A 21,385-nucleotide genomic window follows, 5' to 3' on the forward strand; every position below is an offset into this window, starting at 1 on the left:
TTTATTGAGTTACTGCGCAGAATAGGCCCTTTGAGCTACATGCTCAGCAATTCCCTCGATTTAATCTGAGCCTAATCATCGGGCAATATATAGTGATCAATTAGCCTCCCAACCGGTACGTCTTTCGACTGTTGAGGGAACCCGAGCACCCAGAGGAAACCCACACGGTCATGGGAAGAACATACAAACTCCTTACAGGCAGTGGCGGGAATTGAAACCGGGTCGTCCATACTGGAAAGCGTAGTGCTAATCACTAAGCTACCACGAATATTGTTAGGATTAAAGAAGCTAATGTGTTGTTCTGCGCTGTGCCCTTTGATTAAAAATATGGAGTTGAATGGTCATACTTTTGCATCCTGAACATAATGAAGATTCTGTGAATTCAATATCATGTAAAGTTTTATTCATGCTTACTGTTTTTACCTTAAAAGCTTTGCGTTAGTTATCTGCTCAAAACGTACTAATTTCATACTGGGATATTAGACTCCGTTTTTTAAAAAATGGAGCTTAAATTAAACCAAAAGATTTAAATAGATATTGACTACAATTAATTATTTGTTCAAATATATACAAATTACTTATTAGAAAAATAATTTCCTAAAATAGATCTGAACAGGTAGTTTGGTGTACTGTACGATACACAATTGCTGTGGTGAATCTTATAGTTGTAATGCTTTTCCTTTTAACTATCCTTTGAATAATGTTTATTTACCTAAGTTCCTACTTCAACACACATTACACTTTAAGTCAATTCTTTTGCTTGCAAAGTATTATGGCTTCATATAACATTGTGTCACTCGCACAACAAAAAGCTGTAAATATTTTATCGAGGCATGGCCAATGTTACAACACAAAAATGCTAAACCAAAATCAGTCTCTTCTTTACTTGAACTCGCTGAAAAATTCGATTTCGGAGTCCCTGCGGGGAGAGCAGCAGTTAGCATCTTTGCACGGTCACATTTGGAAAATAAAGCTGCGTAAAGATCTGTGAATAATATTGCCCAAATCAAACAGTGAATGTGATATTAATAAACGTAATATATTTTTTAGATCTCATCTCATTAAAATAGCAAACATGAGACAGCCAGATTGGATAAAGGCAAATCATGAACATTTAAGATCAAAGGTACCACAGAAATTATTTGAACCTGAATATGTAGCAAATCTAAAACCCAACATGTTTGCTGATGAGATCTCTTTAATTTGAATCAGAATCAGAATCAGGTTTAATATCACCAGCATATGTCATGAAACTTGTTAAACTTACAGCAGCTGTACAATGCAATATATGATTATATTAAAAAAAACAATTACAGTGTGTGGTTCATAGTATATAATTACAGTCTATAAAATAGTTAAATTGAAGAAGTAGGGCAAAAGCAGAAATAAAAAAGAAAGTAGTGAGGTAATGTTTATGGGTTCAATGTCCATTCAGAAATTAGGTGGCAAAGGGGAAGAAGCTGTTCCTGAATCATTGAGTGTGCGTCTCCTTCCTGATGGTAACAACCGAGAAGGGGCCATGTCCTGGGTGGGTGGTTCTTCATGATGAACGCCACATTACACATTACAAAATCACAATATAGCAAAACATGTAACAAGTGAAACTAAGAGGGCTGCAGAGCTGTACTTTTCTATGACTCTTTGACTCTAAGAGCATTGTTGCATTAAAGATGTGGAATAATTTTGTGTTTCACTTAATTTTGGGGATAATCTTCAACTTGATCTCCTAGAGAGTAAGCTGACAGCACACCCATTGCAAAATACGCAAAATTTAAATAAATTTCAATGAGAGCACTTTGACAATGTTCCCTTACACTCAGTACTTTTTCCCAGTGTTAGTTAATGTGGTATGAAAAACTCTGATACCAATAAAAACTTCATGACGAGTTCAGGCATAGTTTGTATATTTGTTGAACTGGCTAGATGTGCTTGGGAAGAGATGGATGAAAAGTTTTGAATAAAGATATTACTTGGAAATCTTAAGTTGGAATCTATTCAAATTTGCTTTGTTTATTTAAATGGCTTTTTCCAGATCTATTATTATAAATGAAAATATTCTAACCAAAGGAGCAATTTTTCATATCCACTATTTCCCATTCCACTGGAATACAAGGCGAAAATTCCAGACTATGAGTGTAAGTAGCAGTAGTTTTGCATGGCAGCATTGAAAAGGGGAGGAGACTTAACGTTTCAGGTTGGAACTTTTCAGAAGCAGATGTAATCTACAGGAGTTTATTGTTTCTTACCTTGACTGGACGGTTTTGGAGTTTAAAAGCCAGTTCAAAAACTCCTTGGCAGCCATGGTATCCAAGACAACACTAATTTCACTAGTGAAGGTTCCATCGGCATGTCTTCTGTCCAAGTCCTCAGAAATCACTCCATTCAGATTTTCTTTACCATCTTCTGGATATCTGAAAATATGGCAAGGGGGTTAGAACCCTAATATCAAAGTAAAATTAAGAGTGCATAGTTTTACAGGATTACCATTGAATGAGATGGTAATTTGATCAACGATTAGCCTTCTAGTTAAAGGTGTACAACATTATCATAACATAATAAGAGGACAACCTAATTTCTTCTTCTTCTATGTTGACTCAGGCCTACGGGGCCGGTGTGGGGCAAAATTTCAGTTATGTAGTAAAAACCCTTTCCTCCATCACCATTATATTATTTACTTATTGAGATACAGCACAGAACAGGACCTCCCTTTGAGCCATGCCACCCAGCAGTCCTAGCCTAATCATGGGACAATTTATAAAGATCAATTAACCTACCAACCAATATATCTTTGGGCTGTGGGAGGAAACCGGAGCGCTCGGGTGAACAGTAATAATAATTAAATGTTATCTTCTGTTTAGCAGTGACATAATTTTAACCATCGAATTTACTTAACTGAACTTGCATTATTAATAGATTTATTTATTTTTCCTATTTAACAGCACACACAGAATGCTGGAGGATCTCAACAGGTCAGACAGCACCTATGAAAAGGTGGGGGGAATGGAAAGAGGCTATCTGGAAGGTGGTAGGTGAAGCCAAGTGGATGGGAAAGGTGAAGGGCTGGTGAAGACAGAATCTGATAGGAGACAGCAGTGACAATAGGAGAAAGGAGAGGAGGAGGGGACCCGGGGGAAATCATAAATAAGAAGTAAAAGGTCAGAGTGGGGAATAGAGGAAGGCGGGGGTGGAGAGTGGAAATTTTGTTCACCGGAAGGAGAAATTGATATTAGTGTTATCAGGTTGGAGGGTACCCAGACAGAATATAAGGTGTTACTCCTCCACCCTGAGGGTGGCCTCATCTTGGCAAAAGTGGAGGCCGGGAATCGACACGTCAGAATGGGAATGGGAATGGGAATGGGGATCAAAATGTTTGGCCACCGTGAAGTCCCACTTTTGTGGGATAGTGCAGAGTTGTTTGATGAAGTGTTCCCTCAATTTACATGGGTATAACCAATGTAGTGGAAGCTGCATCAGGAGCACCTATTTAATGGGTTTTGTTTAAAATGTGGTTACCTAGCAGTGACAACGTATGCTGTTTCTGACATTCAGTTGTGAATCATTTAATAATTACTTACTCCCTTCTGCCACGTCCCTTCATTAGCCAGTCAATAAAGTCCTTTGCTGCCTTCACCTCCAGATAAGAATCCAGGTCATTCTTGTAACTTTCTTCCGAGAGGGTAGATTCAATGCTTCTCTTGGAAATGCCCCTGACAAATTTCACGAAATATTTCTCTATATCAGTGGAACTGGTATTTAGAATAACATTAACGTGCCATGCACATTTTGACAAGATATGATACCAGTTGAAAGCATCACAAAATACTAAAATTAAGAATGCATCTGCTTGCACAGCAAACATGATTTGTTTGGAAAACTTAATTGCACCCATTGAAACAGCAAGTACAATCACAATTGAGAGCAATATATTGAATGGTTTCAATGATTAATAACTTACCCATTTTGGTGCTTTCCATAACCTGCAAGTGAATCTACAAAGCGTTTTGCTTTGAAGTAGTCGGAAAGCGAATCTACATCACTTGTGTAAGTTCCTTCCGCATGTCTCTTTGTTTTGTCACTTATTGAAAGAAATTAAATTACGGATAAGTAGCACATAACATTTACAAAACCTTTTTATCCCAGGAAGTAGCACCTTTACAACTTTCAGAATTTATGGACTGTTTTAGAGATGCAACATTTGTAACGTAAACTGACGTGTTTAATAGCTACGACATTACTGTGAAAAGGAATTTGCTTATGAAGTGAAATGTTTGTGGATGAACTGAGATTTTGTTATTTAAGTGCCCTTCTTAAGTCTTGATTTATACAGCAAGTGAAGATACAGAATGACTAGATTGTTTTTTTCTAATAACCAAGAACATTAGTATTTTTAGCTGACTGGATTATTAGGATGGAACAAAATGTGTAAAAAATTCATTAATTTTAAATAATGACAGCTAATAGAAAATAGGCTTAAGAGCAAGAAAACCATAAATTGTAACCTTTCTGAGTGGAAAATGAAATGGGACCCTAAAAATTACTATTGATTATTAAGCAACAAGATTCGAAGATTTTAAATCAACTAACAACTGGGCCTGGAGGTGTTAGATGCGATTTCACACAGATAATCATAATGTATTACATGTGAGAACAAGAAAGTAAACAAGGGCATACATTTTAAATAGAACTGCCATGAAACTCGTGGTTATGACTTGTAATTCTAAGCTCTACAACGCAGTGTTCAGTTGAAATGCAAAAAGATTGGGTAGTGGATTGGATTAAAAGATTGAAAATGAAAACAAATTCTGGAGATGCTGAGTATCAAAAATGAGAATATGAACTCCGGAAAAGATCAGAAAGCGTCATGGTGAAAATAGAGAGGTTAAAATCAGTTCATAATCTTCTTCAGAGAAGAAGAAACCTTCAACCAAGCTCTACAGATACCAAAAGGAAAGACAATTGTTTACATGTTAAGATTCTAAATTATGGTGGAAAGTTAATGAACTTTAATTAATTTGCTTGTACGGTCATTACTGACTGTTTTTTTTTCTGTGTTGTAATTATCTGCTGCTAATGTTCTTTGAGAAATAAGATGAAGTCTTTGAAACTGTTCAGAACGGTAATTGTTTTAATTGCCGAGAATGCACATTGAAAATGTAGTAGAAGTAATACAAGTGTAAGGGAGATATTTCTTCAGATAACTGATTGAGAGGATAATTTACCATGAAGCTAAAGAACAGCACATATGAGTGAGTGAAATTATCCTGAAATTCTGTAAGAACTTTCCAAGAGCATATGAGTAAACAGTACAAAACAAGCATTTTGGCTACTTACACTATTTCAATGGCGTTTTTACTGAAAAAGATCTCTATGAATTTGAACACTTACATATTTCCAGAGAGAGATGGAAGTAAGAATAGTGATGAAAGGGTAAGAGATAGTTTTATCTATTGAAAGGAATATGTTTCTTTGAGCTTTTAATATTTTACTATTATTAGAAATATGGACAGAGTTTTATTACTTCACTTTGCAGGAATCATTATTTAAATATGTTTCTCAACAACTGACTTTATAACAAAAAGGTGTATCCCAGCAATTGAAGAATAATGCAGAAGAATAATTGTTTACATTATCTAGAAATAAGAGAAAGAAAATAGTGAAGGAAATATATCATGCACAGAAGTGATCTCAGCACATTGCTGAACATTACTAATGATATTTATCTAAAGGTCCAATGAAATGCTTAAGGAAAATATTTTACCCATTTCGTTTTGCATTCATCAGCCATTGTACAAAATCTTTTGCTCGTCTGTTGTCCATATATTTACTGTAATCACTGGTAAAAGTGCCTTCAGAATGGCGTTTCACATCCTGCAGTGAATTGGACGTATCCAGTTGTTTCTCTGATGTCTGCAATGTACTGCTGAGAAATATAGCTGTGTGTCATTACCTAATTAGCCATGAAGCATGAAGTCACTTATACTACATGCCTAACAATCTTCCTATAACCACATGAGTGGAAATAGCAAATTAAATGGTCATTCATGTAATTTTGTATTCTGGATCTCACTCAGCGTACATTCAGGAGAAAATATGCTTTTAGTGCAGTGGGTGAGTTTCAGTTCAAAGATAAGCTCAAATTTAGTTGCAAATGTGTAGTGTGCCATGAACCACCACAATTGACTAATCCCTCACATTAAAAAACACACAGTACCTTAATGTATTTATGAAATGAGCGTAAGTTTACTAAAACAGCAAAAAATGATTCATAGTACTATAAAGAAGCATTTCAAAAGGAGTTCACAGCCTCTAGTAGACCAACCCACTGAAAATGACTCAAATCATTATGGCATAGTTATAAAATTAGATAATTATTTAATGTTTAAAATCTTTATCCCACCCATTAGTGCTTTTTCACCTAAAATTCAATTTGAGGAGCATTCTCGAACAGTTGTAAACATGTGCAATCAGTAGAAACTTAATTTTGACTGGGTCTATTTAGCAATCAATGAACAACATCTCCAAGTCTCCAGTCCAGTGTCCAGTGTGGGGGGGATGCTGGATTTGTTTAACTTAGTTAATGAGATTGCAGTGACTTACACAGATAAATGGCACAAAGAAAAGCAATTTTGACACCCCCTTTTCTTTATGCCTCAACTACCTATGACTAAGTGAATACAGAACAAGACTAAAGAACATGTTGAATCTCTAACTATTACAATAGTGGCTGGAATGACAATTGTCAATGAAATAATGAATCGGAATCAGAATCAGGTTTAATATATACTGGCATAAATCATGAAATATTGTTGTTATGTGGCAGCTCATGACATTTACGAAATAATAAGAATGTTAGTTCTGGTTAAGGATATTTCACTTAATTTAAGTAATAGTAAAAAATGCTCAACTTCCTGAGCAGGTGATTAAGCCAATGAAATACAGTTTGTCAGAACAATGGATGAATTTTTCATAAATTGGTCAATTTAATAAGGTGCTTAAATTTAATGAATAATGGTCTTGCAATTTCCATTGTATGCACTAGCTTTTACACTTTAATTTTCTGGAGCATATCCTACCTTGATATTTCTTCTGTGTCATGCATCGGCTTTTGGCAGCTGTTTTGTACCAGCATCAAAAGCAGCATGGCAGCGACAGAGGCAAAGCCTTTCATTTTATTCTGCTGCATTAAAAAAAAACAAATATTCAAAAAGGTACAACAAAGATATCTCACTTCAACCTGCTGAAGATATCAAGAAATTATTCAGCAAAACGCTTGGAGCTACTGCTCAGAATGAAGCTTATCACCCCACCAATCTAATCACCAACAGTCTGAGTGCCAGAAACCTGGAACTCCCATATCTGTTATCTATATTTTTAAAAAGAGGTAATATTCTAATCTGCTTAACAAGTACAGCACAAAAAAAAACGTTTGGGATATATCCAGTGTAAGCAGCTTTGAAAGCAATAAATAAAGTTGAATTGGATAAAGATTGATAAATAGGTTAACTAGAGGGAATAAGTAGTTACAAACTTATTTTCAAAGAAGCCTATTGAAAAATAAAGAGAATCTAGTATTACTTTCAGCATATTGCAGCCCCTTTGATGCTGGAGCAGGGCAGTGCACTTCACAGCAGGGCATGGGCCAACCTTGGGCGTGCGCCAGTGTTTTTTCAAAGACAAGCTACAGTATAGAATAATTCCACTTTCCGTAACGTCTTCAGGTTGTTAAATTCATCCTTACCTCCAGATGAACAACTTACAATCAGAATGAACCCTTGAGAGAAACTGCAGCTTCTCTTTCTCCAAGAGGTGTTGGTGGTTCCTAAAGCTTATCTGTGCTTCTGCCAACACCTGGTCCCCTTATATAGTAAAAGGGTGGTTGAGCAATAGGGGAAAACATCATCACTTCCATTTAGAGAAACTCAATTTGTGATGTTACCATCCTCATTTCTCTGACATTTTAAATTACCAATTGTTGAATCATCCTTTTTTGTAAACTTTGCCTTCCACCTGATTTGAAAAGTTTCAGGGAAATCACTTAAGATTTTTACTCTTCCGGATGACTTCCTATTTTCCAAACAATTTCACGCTTTTAGCTCAAAGTGAATGGTGCATAACAAAGCCATTCCGCTTCTTTACATTGTGTAATGTTTGTGTTCAGTGATTTTGACGATGTAGGGAAAACCAGTGAGTTAGTGGGGAGTGCTGATGAAGCCGCAATTGTGGTTTCTGTAACCAAATGATACATCTAGGGAAAGGACTTCTCAGACTATCAAAACATTATACCCACAGGTACCAATAAATAATGAGGTGATGGGGAAAATTAATATAAATTAATATGGGAACCATGATTAGCCCAACACTTTACAGTACCAGCAACCCAAGTTCAATTCACACCACTGCATGTAAGGAGCTTGTACATTCTCCTTGTGACCGCGTGGGTTTCCTCCACGGTCCAGAGACATAGCGGTTGGTACGTTAACGGGTTATTGTAAATTATCCCGTGATTAGGCTAGGATTAAATCAGGAGGAATGCAGGGCAGCACAGCTCGAAGGGCTGGAAGGACCTATTCTGTGCTGTATCTCAGTAAACAAACAAACACAAGAAATTCTGCAGATGCTGGAAATTCAAGGCAACACACACAAAATACTGGAGGAACTCAGTAGGTCAAGAAGCTTTTATGGAAATTAATAAACCTTCTTCTGAAGAATCTTTTTCATGCTGGCACCTTGCCCCTTCCTTTCCAGTCTTGAAGAAGGGTCTTGGCCCAAAACGTCGACTGTTTATACATTTCCATAGATGCTGCCTGACCTGTTGAGTTCCTCCAGCATTTTGTGTGTGTTGCTTTGAAATTAATATGAAATTTGCAAAGAAATAGTTGAACAGTTAGACACAAGAGAGACTGCAGATTCTGGAAATCTGGAGCAACATACGAAGTGCTGGAGGAACTCAGCAGGTCAGGCAGCATCTAGGGCAGGAAATAAACAGTTGATGTTTCTGGTCAAAACTCTATACCAGGACTTCATCAGTAGAAAATTTACATTTTGCTTTTAAAAAGACTGATTTAATTTCACTACAAGCACTGAGCATTTACATAGAAGAGCTGTTTTTGGATATACAGTATTGTGCAAAAGTTTTAGGCACATATATATATGTGCCTAAGAGTATTGCACAGTATTATATTTGTCAATGTGGAGCAGTGAGCGAGTTTGTAAATCTGGTGGAAGCAAAAGTTATTGGGAATGGTGAGGGTGGAACACCAAGGGAGGGATGTGGGGCAGGTGGCAGAGAAGGAGTGCTAGGGTCGGGGGTGTGGTGCGGGCACAGACACACCCAATCCTGAGACACCAGGCACAGTCATTTGATCCCAAACAGCTGGTTAATCTCTCCCCTCTCCCTTCCCCTTTTTCCAACCATGATTCCCTTTTCCTTGCCTCCTTCCCACTCCCAGTCCACAATAGAGACCCATATAGGAATCAGGTTTATCATGACACACGTAATGAAAATACTTTTTGTGGCAGCAGTGCAGTGCAATGCATAAAATTACTACAAAAGTTTTAGACACCCCAGCTATATATGTGTGCATAAGACCTTTTCTGTTTTCATAATTAAACAGAATAGATAGCACAAAGGGAGTAAATCTGTTTTTATTTTCTATTTGAAAACAGTTCCATTCAATTGATTTGAACATTGACATAAGTAAAATATGCAATTAATGTCACAGGCAGAAGAAAATCTGCAAATGCTGGAAATCCAAAGCAACACTGGAAAGAAAGTTGAGAGAGAATAAGAATGTTCTTATCTGACTTGTCCCCTTCCTTTCCGGTCTTGAAGAAGGGCCTTGGCTCAAAACGTCAACTGTTTATTCATTTCCATAGATGCTGCCTGACCAGCTGAGCTCCTCCAGCATTTTGTCTGTGCTGCTGTGCAATTAATGTTCAGTTTTTTCCTATTTTTTATATCAATGAATCAATATTAAATTTGACTATACATAAACCTGTGTGAAAATGGTTGTTGTGACACGTCTACTGTGGTAGTGTAGTGGGTAGTGCTTGTCATTCTCATTTTCTGCTTCCACTGCTGACTAGCAGTCTTGTGAAAAGGAGAGCTGAATGTGTCAGTCTCTCCCTGGCAGTACGTAGCCTCTCCTACAGCAAGTCTCAGGCTGAACTACAGAGGATGGGGAGGAGGTCTGGCCCTTGCATGTAGGCTCACCAGTGTTTGGACAGGCCCTGGTGCTCATGAACCAGATCCCCAGCTGTGGGTAAACAGCCCCACTGCCTTGTCTCAGGAGAGACGAAGGCTACGGGAGTAAAACCAGGTAGCAAATCAGGAGTGGAGCCTCTAAGGCGGCTGGATGCTGTTGAACATCCTTCCTGCATTTCCTGTAGCCAAGTTGGTGCCAAAGGTGTTGCTTCATAAGCTTTCCTTTAGACTACAGTGGTGAGGCTGAGAGGGGGATCTTGATGACAGGGCATCTCAGAATCCCCATATCCTTCCACCCAGGCTTCTGATGATGATCACCATCACCCATTGTTCTTCGAGACAGACGGATGACTACCCAACATAAACCTGGAGAGTTATAGGAATAAATTCTGGTTTGGTTGTTAAATACACGAGATAACACATTTTTAAAAACAGTTGAGGCATATTTATGACCATTCACTAGAATAACAAGAGTAAAAGCTGCTATTAATTTCCAGTTTGTGAAATATTTATTCTGCTTATTTTATCTCATCATGTTTCCCATTAATATTGAATATTTAGTATGGTTAATTAATTATTTGTTAATTTAGCAATACAGCACGGACAAGGCCCTTCCAGCTCTTGGAGCCATAATCCCCAACAACCCCAATTAACCCTGACCTAATTATGGTACAATTTATGATGGTCAATTCACCTACCTGGTATGTTTTTGGACTGTGGGAAGAAACCGGAGGATCTGGGGTAAACCCATGCATACCACAGGGAGGGCATACAGGGACTCCTTATAAGCGACATTGGAATTGAACTCCAAACTCTGACACCCTGAGCTGTAATAGTGTCACGCTAACTGGTACGCAAGCATAATTCTTGAGTTAATCTTCATGGATTTCTTTTTGTCGAATGTAGCAATGCTGTAATATTCACATATCTTTACATTATAAAGATTATAACAAAATAGATGAAGAAATTATCTTAGCACTAAATGTACTGCATACATTTTCAAAACAATTTTAGAACACAAATGTATTCTAATGTAAAAATCTCATTGATTTTTTAATCTTAGCTTTACATACCACCAGGTATGAAAAGGCTTAGAAGTGTTAGCAAGAGTTTTAATACTAACAAAAAAAATTAAATATGTGCAATATACACTCAATTACCACTTTTTTAGGTACACTTGTACACTGGCTTGTTGATGTAAATATCTAATTAGCTAATCATGTGGCAGCAACTTAATGTATAAAAGCATGCAGACGTGGTCAAGAGGTTCAGGGTGTTGGGGTGTCAGGGAGGGGTAGCACCTCTGGTGGGGGAACATATCGCGTCCTTTTCAAGGCGGTTAGTCCACCTTTGGTCCCCACCTGGCACTCAGCTCTCACCTGTGGCTCCCCGTAGCTGTCCACATGCGACAGTGGCCACACCCTGGGCAATGGCTTCGACAAGCCGGCTAAACCAGGTGAGGGTAGCCGACGGGTCTCAAACCCTCGGTGAGATAGGGAGTTGTCTATCCCAGCATGTGAAAACAGACTCCGGCAGATTGAGCGGACAAGACTAATGGAAGTTCTAACGGTCAAGAAGGCGGTCTCTGCAAGCGTCGTGGAACGTGTAGAGCAGGACAAGACACAGAAGATGTCCTAGACATCCACTGTGCCTAATCCCATCTCCAGCCGTCTCGACTCTGTCTTGCCACTGGATCCAGATGGGAATTGGGAAGAGAGAATGAGGCTGACGCTGCACAACTCTCCCTCACTTATATCCAAATCACGCGCTAGTCTCGACACCATCTGGTGTCAAGGTCGTCATCGGCGTCGACAATGGGCGAACAACAATGTTATTCAGACCAAACATCAAAATAGGGAAGAAACGTGATCTAAGTGGCTTTGACTGTGGAATGATTGGTGGTGCCAGATGGGGTGGTTTGAGAATCTCTCAGGGTTTTCATGCACAACAGTCTCCAGAGTTTACAAAGGATGGTGCAAAGAACAAAAAGATATCCAGTGAGTGGCAGTTCTGTGGGTGAAAATGTCTTGTTAATGAGAGAGGTCAGGTCCAGATTGGTTCAAACTGATAGGAAGGCAACGGTAACTCAAATAATGACTGTATGTGTTACAACTGTGGTGTGCAGAAGAGCATCTCCGAATGCACAACACATCGAACCTTTAAGTGGATGGTCTACAGCAGCAGAAGACCATGAACATACACTCACTGGCCACTTTATTAAGTACAGGAAATACCTAATAAAGTGGCCACTGAGTGTAATGTGGATGCTGGAAACATGAAATGAGATAAATGTTATAAATGCCCAGCAGGTCAGACAGTATTTGCAAAAGGAGTGCTAATGTTTCAAGTTGATGACAGAAAAAATAATAGTTTACATGCAGATAAAAAGCCTTTTCCACGACATCCTTGGCAGGATTCCTTAAAGGTTCATTTGCAAGTTGAGCCGGTGGTGAGGAAGGCAAATGCAATGTTAACAATCATTTTGAGAGGACTAGAATATAAAAGCAAGGATGTAATGCTGAGGCTTTATAAAGCACTAGTGGGGCCTCACTTGGAGTATTGTGAGCGGTTTTAGGCCCCTTTTCTAAGAAAGGATGTGCTGACATTGGAGAGGATTCAAAGGAGTTTCATGAAAATGATTCTGTGATTGAAAGGCTTGTCATAGGAGGAGTGCTTGATGGCTTTGGGCCTGTACTCTCTGGAATTCAGAAGAATGAGGGGTGTCTGCATTGAAACCTATCAAATGGCGAAAGGCCTCGGTAGAGTCGATGTGTAGAGGATGTTTCCTATGGTAGCAGGGTCTAAGACTAGCGGACACAGCCTCAGAATAGAGCAGCCATTCTTTTAGAATGGAGATGAGGAAGAATTCCTTTTAACCAGAGAGTGGTGAGTCTGTGGAACTTGTTGCCACAGGCAGCTGTGGAGGCCAAACCTTTGGGTATATTTAAGGCAGAGGTTGAGAGATTCTTGATCACTCAGGGCATGAAGGGATATGAGAAGAAGGCAGGAGATTGTGGCTGAGAGGGAAATAGATCAGCCATGATGAAATGATAGAGCAGATCAATGGGCCGATTGGTCTAATGCTGTTCCTATATCTTATGGTATTATTTTGCTCAGGAGATGCCACATTTGCCTTTTGATCTCCTTCCCTTTCACTGCTCAATGTCTCAAACAGTGGCTTGCTGGTTCTTATTTCGGTTTAGTACATAGTATTCAATGCTTTGTACTCTTTCCACCACCTTGGCTATTATTATGTCCCATTAAAATATCGTTTGGATCTCTGGTTTGGTAGGAAGTGAGGAGGTACAAGGACAAGCGTAGCATCTCCTAAGTTTGCATGGATGAAAGCATCTTGGAGAAGCAGGTGTTACTGGTGATTGAGAGGTGGACCAGGATATTGGAAGAAAAATGGAAGAGCAGTTGCTTTTGTTTGACCATAAGATCATAAGATATAGGAGCAGAAATAGGCCATCTGGCCCATCGCGTTTGGTGGCATCAGGCTTTAGAAACTAGAAGCGGAGGATGATTATCCATTGTATGTGGCAGCAAATGGCATGGCTCATGAGGATGAAATCATGAAAACAATTTAAGAAGGGGAAATCATGCTTGACTTAGATGAAGGGATTAAAAGTAACATTAACAAATTTGCAGATGACGCAAAGCTGGATGGCAGTGTGAAATGTGAAGAGGATGTTATGAGAATGCAGGGTGGATTGGACAGGTTGGGTGAGTGGGCAGATGCATGGCAGATGCAGTTTAATGTGGATAAATGTGAGGTTATCTACTTTGGTGGCAAGAACGGGAAGGCAGATTACTATCTGAATGGTGTCAAGTTAGGAAAAGGGGAAGTACAATGAGATCTAGGTGTCCTTGTTCATCAGTCACTGAAAGTAAGCATGCAGGTACAGCAGGCAGTGAAGAAAGTTAATGGCATGTTGGCCTTCATAACAAGGGGAGTTGAGTATAGGAGCAAAGAGGTCCTTCTGCAGTTGTACAGTGCCCTGGTGAGACCACACCTGGAGTATTGTGTACAGTTTTGGTCTCCAAATTTGAGGAAGGACATTCTAGCTATTGAGGGAGTGCAGTGTAGGTTCACGAGATTAATTCCCAGGATGGAGGGACTGTCATATGCTGAAAGATTAGAGTGACTGGGCTTGTATACACTGGAATTTAGAAGGATGAGAGGGGATCTGATTGAAACATATAAGATTATTAAGGGATTGGACATGCTAGAGGCAGGAAACATGTTCCCAATGTTAGGAGAGTCCAGAACCAGAGGCCACAGTTAAATAATAAGGGGTAGACAATTTAGAATGGAGTTGAGGAAAACTTTTTCACACAGAGGGTTGTGGATTTGTGGAATGCTCTGCCTCAGATGGCAGTGGAGGCCAATTCTCTGGATTCTTTCAAGAAAGAGTTAGATAGAGCTCTTAAAGATAGCGGAGTGAAGGGATATGGGGCGAAGGCAGGAAAAGGGTACTGATTGTGGATGATCAGCCGTGATCACAGTGAATGGTGGTGCTGGCTCGAAGGGCTGAATGGCCTACTCCTGCACCTATTGTCTATTGAAATAAGTTTTATGCTGGTTTGAGAGAGGGGAGTGGGTAAAAGGAAAAAGTGTCTGAAATGAAACAGGCTGTGATGATAAAGGCTAGCAGCTGAAGAAAAAGGAAGAAAATGTAGTTGGCAACCTGCTCAGTTCAGGTGCAGTTAGCAACAAGAACTGCTATTATTCAAAATACCTGCATTCTGTGAGAGAGAAAAAAAACAACAGAACAGATGCTAAGAAGACTACGATAGAGTCCATGGTTTGAGTGGACAGCAGGAATCCACTCAAGTGTCTGATAATAGTGGCCAGAAGCTGTCGTTGAGCCTGTAGGTACACACTTTCAGGATTTTGTTTCTTCTGTCCAATAGGAGAGGGGAGATGAGAGAATATCTGGGGTGGGCATTTGCTTATAGCATATATCTTTAACATTCAGTGTAGTTATTTGGAGACTTAAGTCATAGAAGCTTAGACACAGATTGCATAGAAGCAGACACTTTAGCCCATAATGGTCATGCCAATCATTAAACCCAATTTACATTAATCCAGTTTGTCTGCCCACTTCACTATCAACTTGCCCACTCCTGCCCCCAATTCTGTGCCACCTAGTTAGGGGCCAATTAAACTAACTATCCGGCATTTATGAATGGTGTAGGACAGTATGAAATAGGCAACACTTGTGCTTCACTGGGATAAGAAAATACTTTAACCAGCATGGATATAAGTCCAAATCTTAACTGTTGGAACAGGTTGCCAGACCCTTCACATCATAATGGCAAAGTCATGTGATTGTTCCTATTGAACCTCACGTAGAATCACTTTGAATGATAAAATTATTCGGAATGTAGCAGATTGCAAACCAGAAATACATATTTTTAGAAATAGCTTCTTTAGGAGTCATATTGGTTATTAGATTAGATTATGACGACACTCAGTCCTCGTTTATTGTCATTTAGAAATGCATGCATTAAAAAATGATACAATGTTCCTCCAGAATGATATCACAAGAAACACAGGACAAACCAAGACTAAAACTGACAAAACCACATAATTATAACATATAGTTACAACAGTGCAAAGCAATACCGTAATTTGATAAAGAGCAGACCATGGGCACGGTAAAAAAGAAGTCTCAAAGTCCCGATAGCCTCATCATCTCACAGAGACGGTAGAAGGGAGAAACTTTCCCTGCCATGAACTTCCAAGCGCCGCCAACTTGCTGATGCAGCACCATTGGAAGCTCCCAACCGCAGCGGACTCTGAGCCCGTCCGAAAACTTTGAACTTCCAACCAGCCCTCCGACACAGCCTCTCCGAGCACCATCCTCTGCCGAGCACTTCGACCCTGCCCTGGCCACCGCGCAACAGGCAAATATTTCATTTAAAAATCAGAATCAGGTTTAATATCATTGGCATATGTTGTAAAATTTGTTAACTTTGCAGCAGTATTACAATGCAATACATAATAGTAGAGGGGAAAACTGTGTATGACATCAAGTATATAAAATATTTGAATATTTAGTGCAAAAAATAGGAATTGAAACAGTAGTGAGGTAGTGTTTATGAGTTCAATGTCCATTCGGAAATTGGATGACAGAGGGGAAGAAGCGGTTCCTGAATCGCTCAGTGTCCACTTTCGGCTTCTGTAGCTCGTTCCTGATGGTAGCAATGGGACGAGGGCATGTTGGGGGTCTTTAATGAGGGACGCTACCTTTCTGAGGCAGCACTATCTGAAAATGCCCTGTATACTACAGAGGCTAGTGCCCATGATGTAGCTGATTGATTTTGCAACTCTCTGCAGCTTACCTCAATCCTGTACAGTAGCCCCCCCCCCAATACTAGACGATGACGCAGACAGTTAGAATGCTCTCCATGGTACAAATGTAGAAATTAGTGAGTGTTTTTGGTGTCAAACCAAATCTTCTCAAACTCCTAACAAGCAACACACAAACACAAAGATTTAAAGGTATCATGGTCTAATTTATTTCATATTTGCCATGAGGGGTATTTGATAGGTATTGTAAAGCACATACATCATAGGAAAACATAGGCATTCATGGCTGATAATTAGTTGACAGATTGATAAAGGGTGTGAAGCACAAAAGAACTGCTAGTTCACTTAGAGCAGAATGGCTTTTTATCCTTAGAAAAGCTTCAGGTTTACTTCCACTTAAAAACTCAGTACACACATCTTATTGTCACTTGCAAAAACTTGCACAGCACTAGATTTTTGCACACAATGGTTATTACAAATTAGAGGGAACATTAATTTTTGGTAAGAATGGTGGGTACATTGCATTGATTGATTTTGTATGCAGCCAAGGATAGAAGGTGGGTAAAGGATTCACTTTTGTAATTGGAGAGAAAGCTTTTATCTGCAGAGATTGTAATCTAAAACCGGAGCTAGACCTGTTGTGAGTGACATCAAAGTACACCCTTTGCTTCTTTGGAATTTGACATAGTGAATCAATAATTTCTTCAATAAAAATAGTATAAAAAAGCCAGTTTTAAAACCTGCAGACAAATTATTGCAAGCTCCACATTGTTAACAGTGTCCGCATCAAAACCAGATAAGGAAACGTGATTGTATACGAGCAGGAAATATACTTAACTTGCTAACAAGGTAGAGTGTGACAACTTTTTGCGCGTAGTTTAAAATTTCTTTGTGCGCTAGTAGCAAAAGATATGTGTATGCACACAACTTAAAGGGAACATTGCAATAATCATCTTCTTAAGATTTTCCACACAATTTTATGAACTCTTGAACAATATTATATCCCATTCCCTGCATAATGAAGCTGCACAAAGAATACAAATTTACAAACATTACCATTTATTTGTAAGGAAGCAATGTGCACAAATTTATTAATGTTCTTAAATTAACAGCTTTCATTATTGAAATATTCTTAAAAAAGAATGCAAAATGGAATAATCTATAGTATTCACTGCAAATAACACAAAGCTTAAAAATAAGATGAAATTAACCTCGCTATAGACTGGCGTCCTATCCGGGGGGGAGTCTCGTACTCTCAGTCGCTTCACGCCACGGAAACCGGTATAAGCACTGGCCTGATGAGCCTATAAGGCTTGGGACAGACTTTAACTTTAAAAGGACATATAAAATTACATAAAGCACATTATGCTCATTTATGAAAATATAAGTTTGAAATTAATCAAGTATGTAGTATTTTCCAAAACTCTGTTCATGGCAGGATTCAACTGATCTGAAAATAGGGAATGACTAGTCTTAATCCTAAATCAACGAAACAGTGCAGAATGAGTAAATCATGGAATAATACATCACAACATTTTATGAGTATCTGGTCATCAGAATGCAACAAGGATCTACACTTACTGAAGTTACTTATTGTGCAGCAAATTCTAAGCTCTGTAAGTGCCCTGAGAACCAAAGAAAAGCTTTTATGTATACTTCTTTCCTGATAACATTGCATCACATTAAATACTTTGGAGTATGGAATTTTTCAAACATTTATGCTGAATGTGTTGAATTAAATTCAAGGTAAAACAATTCAACTATTTGCAGAATACTGCATTAATGTCACTAAATTATTTAGGAGTGAAGATCGGTAGAAGGAAAATGTTCTGAGTGCGCTTTATATGGAAAGAGTCCTTTAAACAATGAACCCAAAAAGCTTGGGGATTAGCTTACTTTTGTTGGAAAATTAAAAAGTTGTCATCAATATTGGCATGATGTTCTGTTCTTCATTGTAAAGCCATTATGGAACTTCGGTTAAATAACCAATTAAAGTAAAATACATTGAGTTCTGGTTAATTGAGCCACTGATTAATTGGAGCAGTCAGATATTTGGGCCAACTCTTAAAACAAAAACTGATTGAGAAAATAGCCAGGATTTCCCTCATTTATCTGGGACACTACAGCACTTAATTGCAATAGCACTGTTGCCAGATAGTTTCTAGCTAGCTTTAGTCATATGTACATGTGTGGTCGTTAGTCTCTACACCATGCGAACAATAGCATAAGTTGTGGGTGTTTGTGTTCAAAAAGCAGACAGCCTTGTCACTGATAATAGTTGACAAGAAATAAGCAGTAAGAATTCAGAACTGCTTTGCTCACTGTGGTTTCCAACATTCAGGCTTGGAGATACCAATAACAGCTGGGAGTGAAAATGAAATAATTTCACTACTTCAACAAGTTGTGAACTATGGAGAATTTGAAGGTATTGCTAATCACCTTGAATGTTGCAATGAAAATGAAGATTCGGAGGATGTACTCATCAAAAGGACTATGTGAAAGCAGTCCATTATCTACACGAGGTGTCTGCTTATTTTGTTCATTTGCAGTCAATCAACAGAAGGCAGTAGCGTAGTGTGCACGAATTTTGCCATCAATAACTATCGGGGACTACTACACAGTTTATACTGTAGAAGTAATGATACTACTAATTTGTTCTGTTTTGAATTTAAATACATAATTTGTTACTCAGTTAAACAGTAGTTTGTCTTTTTTATACCTTCTTAACTATTTCCATGAAACTTTGGCTAATTGTGGCAGTCACCTAATTGGGCCAAAATGTATGGTCCCGATATGTCCCAATTAACCAGAATCCACTGTAATAGTAAAAACTCAAACAGAAAAAATTCAAGTTCATTCTACCGAAATCTCATCAAAGTCTTGGTTGCTAGGAAAGGTGAATTAATGACAGTACTCTTGAATAAAACCTGCAAATAAAGTTGTAAGCTACTGGTTCTTCAATAGTATCAGCTCTGATTGATTACTTTGCAACTTGCACCAAGTGGCAAGAAAATAAGAATTGTAAAAGCAAAATTTGAAGTTATTTATAGAAATTGAATCAAGTTGTTCAATTTCACATTGTTTTCAATTACAAAAGCATCCAAAGTGAACCATTTGTTTAAAATTAGCATATTTTCCAGATGAAAAATGTTCAAAAAATTTCCAATATACATTATCAATTAAGACATTGAAAAAATGTCTTTTAGAGAACCTGGATCATAATATTTTATCATTTTATCAATACGACTGCTTTAAGTGGGAACAGTTGAAGTATCAGAAAATAATCCTGCAGATGTTAGAATCTCTAGGAAGAGGTACAGTCGACGTTTCGGGCCTGACGGCTCGAAACGTTGACTGTACCTCTTCCTAGAGATGTTGCCTGGCCTGCTGCATTCACCAGCAACTTTGATGTGTGTTGCTTGAATTTCCAGCATCTGCAGATTTCCTCGTGTTTGCGATGTTAGAATCTGAAATGTAAACAGTAGTGCTGGGAGAACTCAGCCAATCAAGTCACAACTTGGAAACAAAAAACCAGTTAACGTTTCAGACCAAAGACCCTTCAGCAAAACTCCGTGAGGATCAGCTTGACTGGTTGAGTTCTTCCAGTGTTTCTATAATTGTAAAATTTTATCCTTGCTTTGATGTATTATCTGACATCAGTGATTGAGAGAGAAACATTGCTTTAGGAAGTGTGACATATGGATGTAGAGATGACTTTTTGCAGGATTGCTTAAAGAATGATCCTTGTCTGTATACCACTGAAAAACAAAAGAAAGGGAAAGTATCAGAGCTTGCTTCAAAATTAATTTTGCTTTCTTCTCAAATTCTTTAAAATGTCAAACAAACACAGGATCAACTCTTTTTTAATAATGCCTACATATTGCCATGTTATATAGTTATTCCTTTTTAAAGCTGTTGATGACCATATATGCTATGAGCTAACATATTTTCTTTGAGATCTTTTTCATTTATTAATTTGAAAACAGAAGCTCGAGTTTTGTTTTATTAATAACTTGTTTTCTCATCTTAGAGCATGTTTGGTCCATTTCAAATTAAACCAACATAATCTGAGAACTATACACTGAGGTTCAAAAGATTCACACAGCCCAATGTCAAGAGGCTTTTCCTTTTGAAATAATCTGTAAGCAGTGTATTAAAATTATTATATAGGTAACAAGTGCTTTGTATACCCATTGTATCTTTAAGACCCTGTTGGACATTGATAATGCAAGATGCCACAGGCCTGTTTCCCTTGTTTGGCGAAAAGACTTGTGGCAGGGAAGCTGCGTAGCCTCGGTTGTAGTGAGGAGTGGGCCTCAAGCTGTGGGCTTGCCTGCTGCTTCCACTCAGGAGAGGAGATACCGGAGGCGTGCAGCATGGTGTCTGTGCTTAGTTGGGAGCTGGTGTCTCCTGTCAGTGCGGCCCTCCAGCATTCGATTGGTGGAATGAGAGGGTGGATTGCATGCATATCTTTGACTGTACACTGAAGGGAACTCCACCATCAAATTGAAGGACATGCTGCTCAGGGTCTTGTGTCTTTTTGCATAACCATGTTTTTTTTCTTGCTATTTTGAATGAGGTGTGAATGTTTGCACTAATTTCCCACAAATTGAATCACAGCTGCCTTCTATCACAAAACCATATTCATTAAGTCAACTCAGTAAAATGCCAGCATTGCTCCATCTTTTACACATATGATTTAAATGCAGTGATCTCAGAATTATTCACCAGTGGCTGCTGTCTTTTAATTCAATGTGTTTCATGGCACACCATTCAGTGGTTCACACCATTCACACATTAAATAGTCGTGCTTGGTCCTTCTGAGTTTAAATTTGGCACGGCATCTATACTCAATCGATTTC

The 21,385-nt window shown here is 38.5% G+C and overlaps 2 protein-coding genes across 5 annotated transcripts in view; both read right to left on the bottom strand.

The window, feature by feature from the left end:
- Positions 1–403: 403 nt before the first annotated feature.
- On the bottom strand, positions 404–7,854 carry LOC134347736 (pro-glucagon-like). 3 transcript variants are annotated; one of them, XM_063050139.1, is made up of 7 exons: positions 7,739–7,854; positions 7,074–7,177; positions 5,759–5,917; positions 3,956–4,075; positions 3,576–3,707; positions 2,247–2,411; positions 404–919 (listed from the first exon to the last, which is right to left on the bottom strand). In XM_063050139.1, the coding sequence occupies exons 2-7, from the start codon at positions 7,166–7,168 to the stop codon at positions 883–885; spliced, it is 708 nt and encodes a 235-aa protein (XP_062906209.1). In that variant the 5' UTR covers positions 7,169–7,177; positions 7,739–7,854; the 3' UTR covers positions 404–882. The 3 variants fall into 3 exon arrangements, with proteins under 3 accessions (XP_062906209.1, XP_062906206.1, XP_062906207.1); XM_063050136.1 differs by having other exon boundaries at positions 5,759–5,920; XM_063050137.1 differs by having other exon boundaries at positions 5,759–5,920; positions 7,758–7,830.
- An 8,842-nt stretch (positions 7,855–16,696) lies between these two features.
- The window catches only part of LOC134348636 (dipeptidyl peptidase 4-like), a 189,494-nt gene continuing 184,805 nt past the window's right edge, over positions 16,697–21,385 (bottom strand). For both annotated transcript variants that reach the window (XM_063052331.1, XM_063052332.1), the window contains one exon: positions 16,697–20,281. In XM_063052331.1, the coding sequence (XP_062908401.1) occupies positions 20,180–20,281 (102 nt within the window). In that variant the 3' untranslated portion in view covers positions 16,697–20,179. The remainder of the gene's footprint in view (positions 20,282–21,385) is intronic.

Source organism: Mobula hypostoma, chromosome 6, assembly GCF_963921235.1.
Source record: "Mobula hypostoma chromosome 6, sMobHyp1.1, whole genome shotgun sequence".
NCBI lineage: Eukaryota > Metazoa > Chordata > Chondrichthyes > Myliobatiformes > Myliobatidae > Mobula > Mobula hypostoma.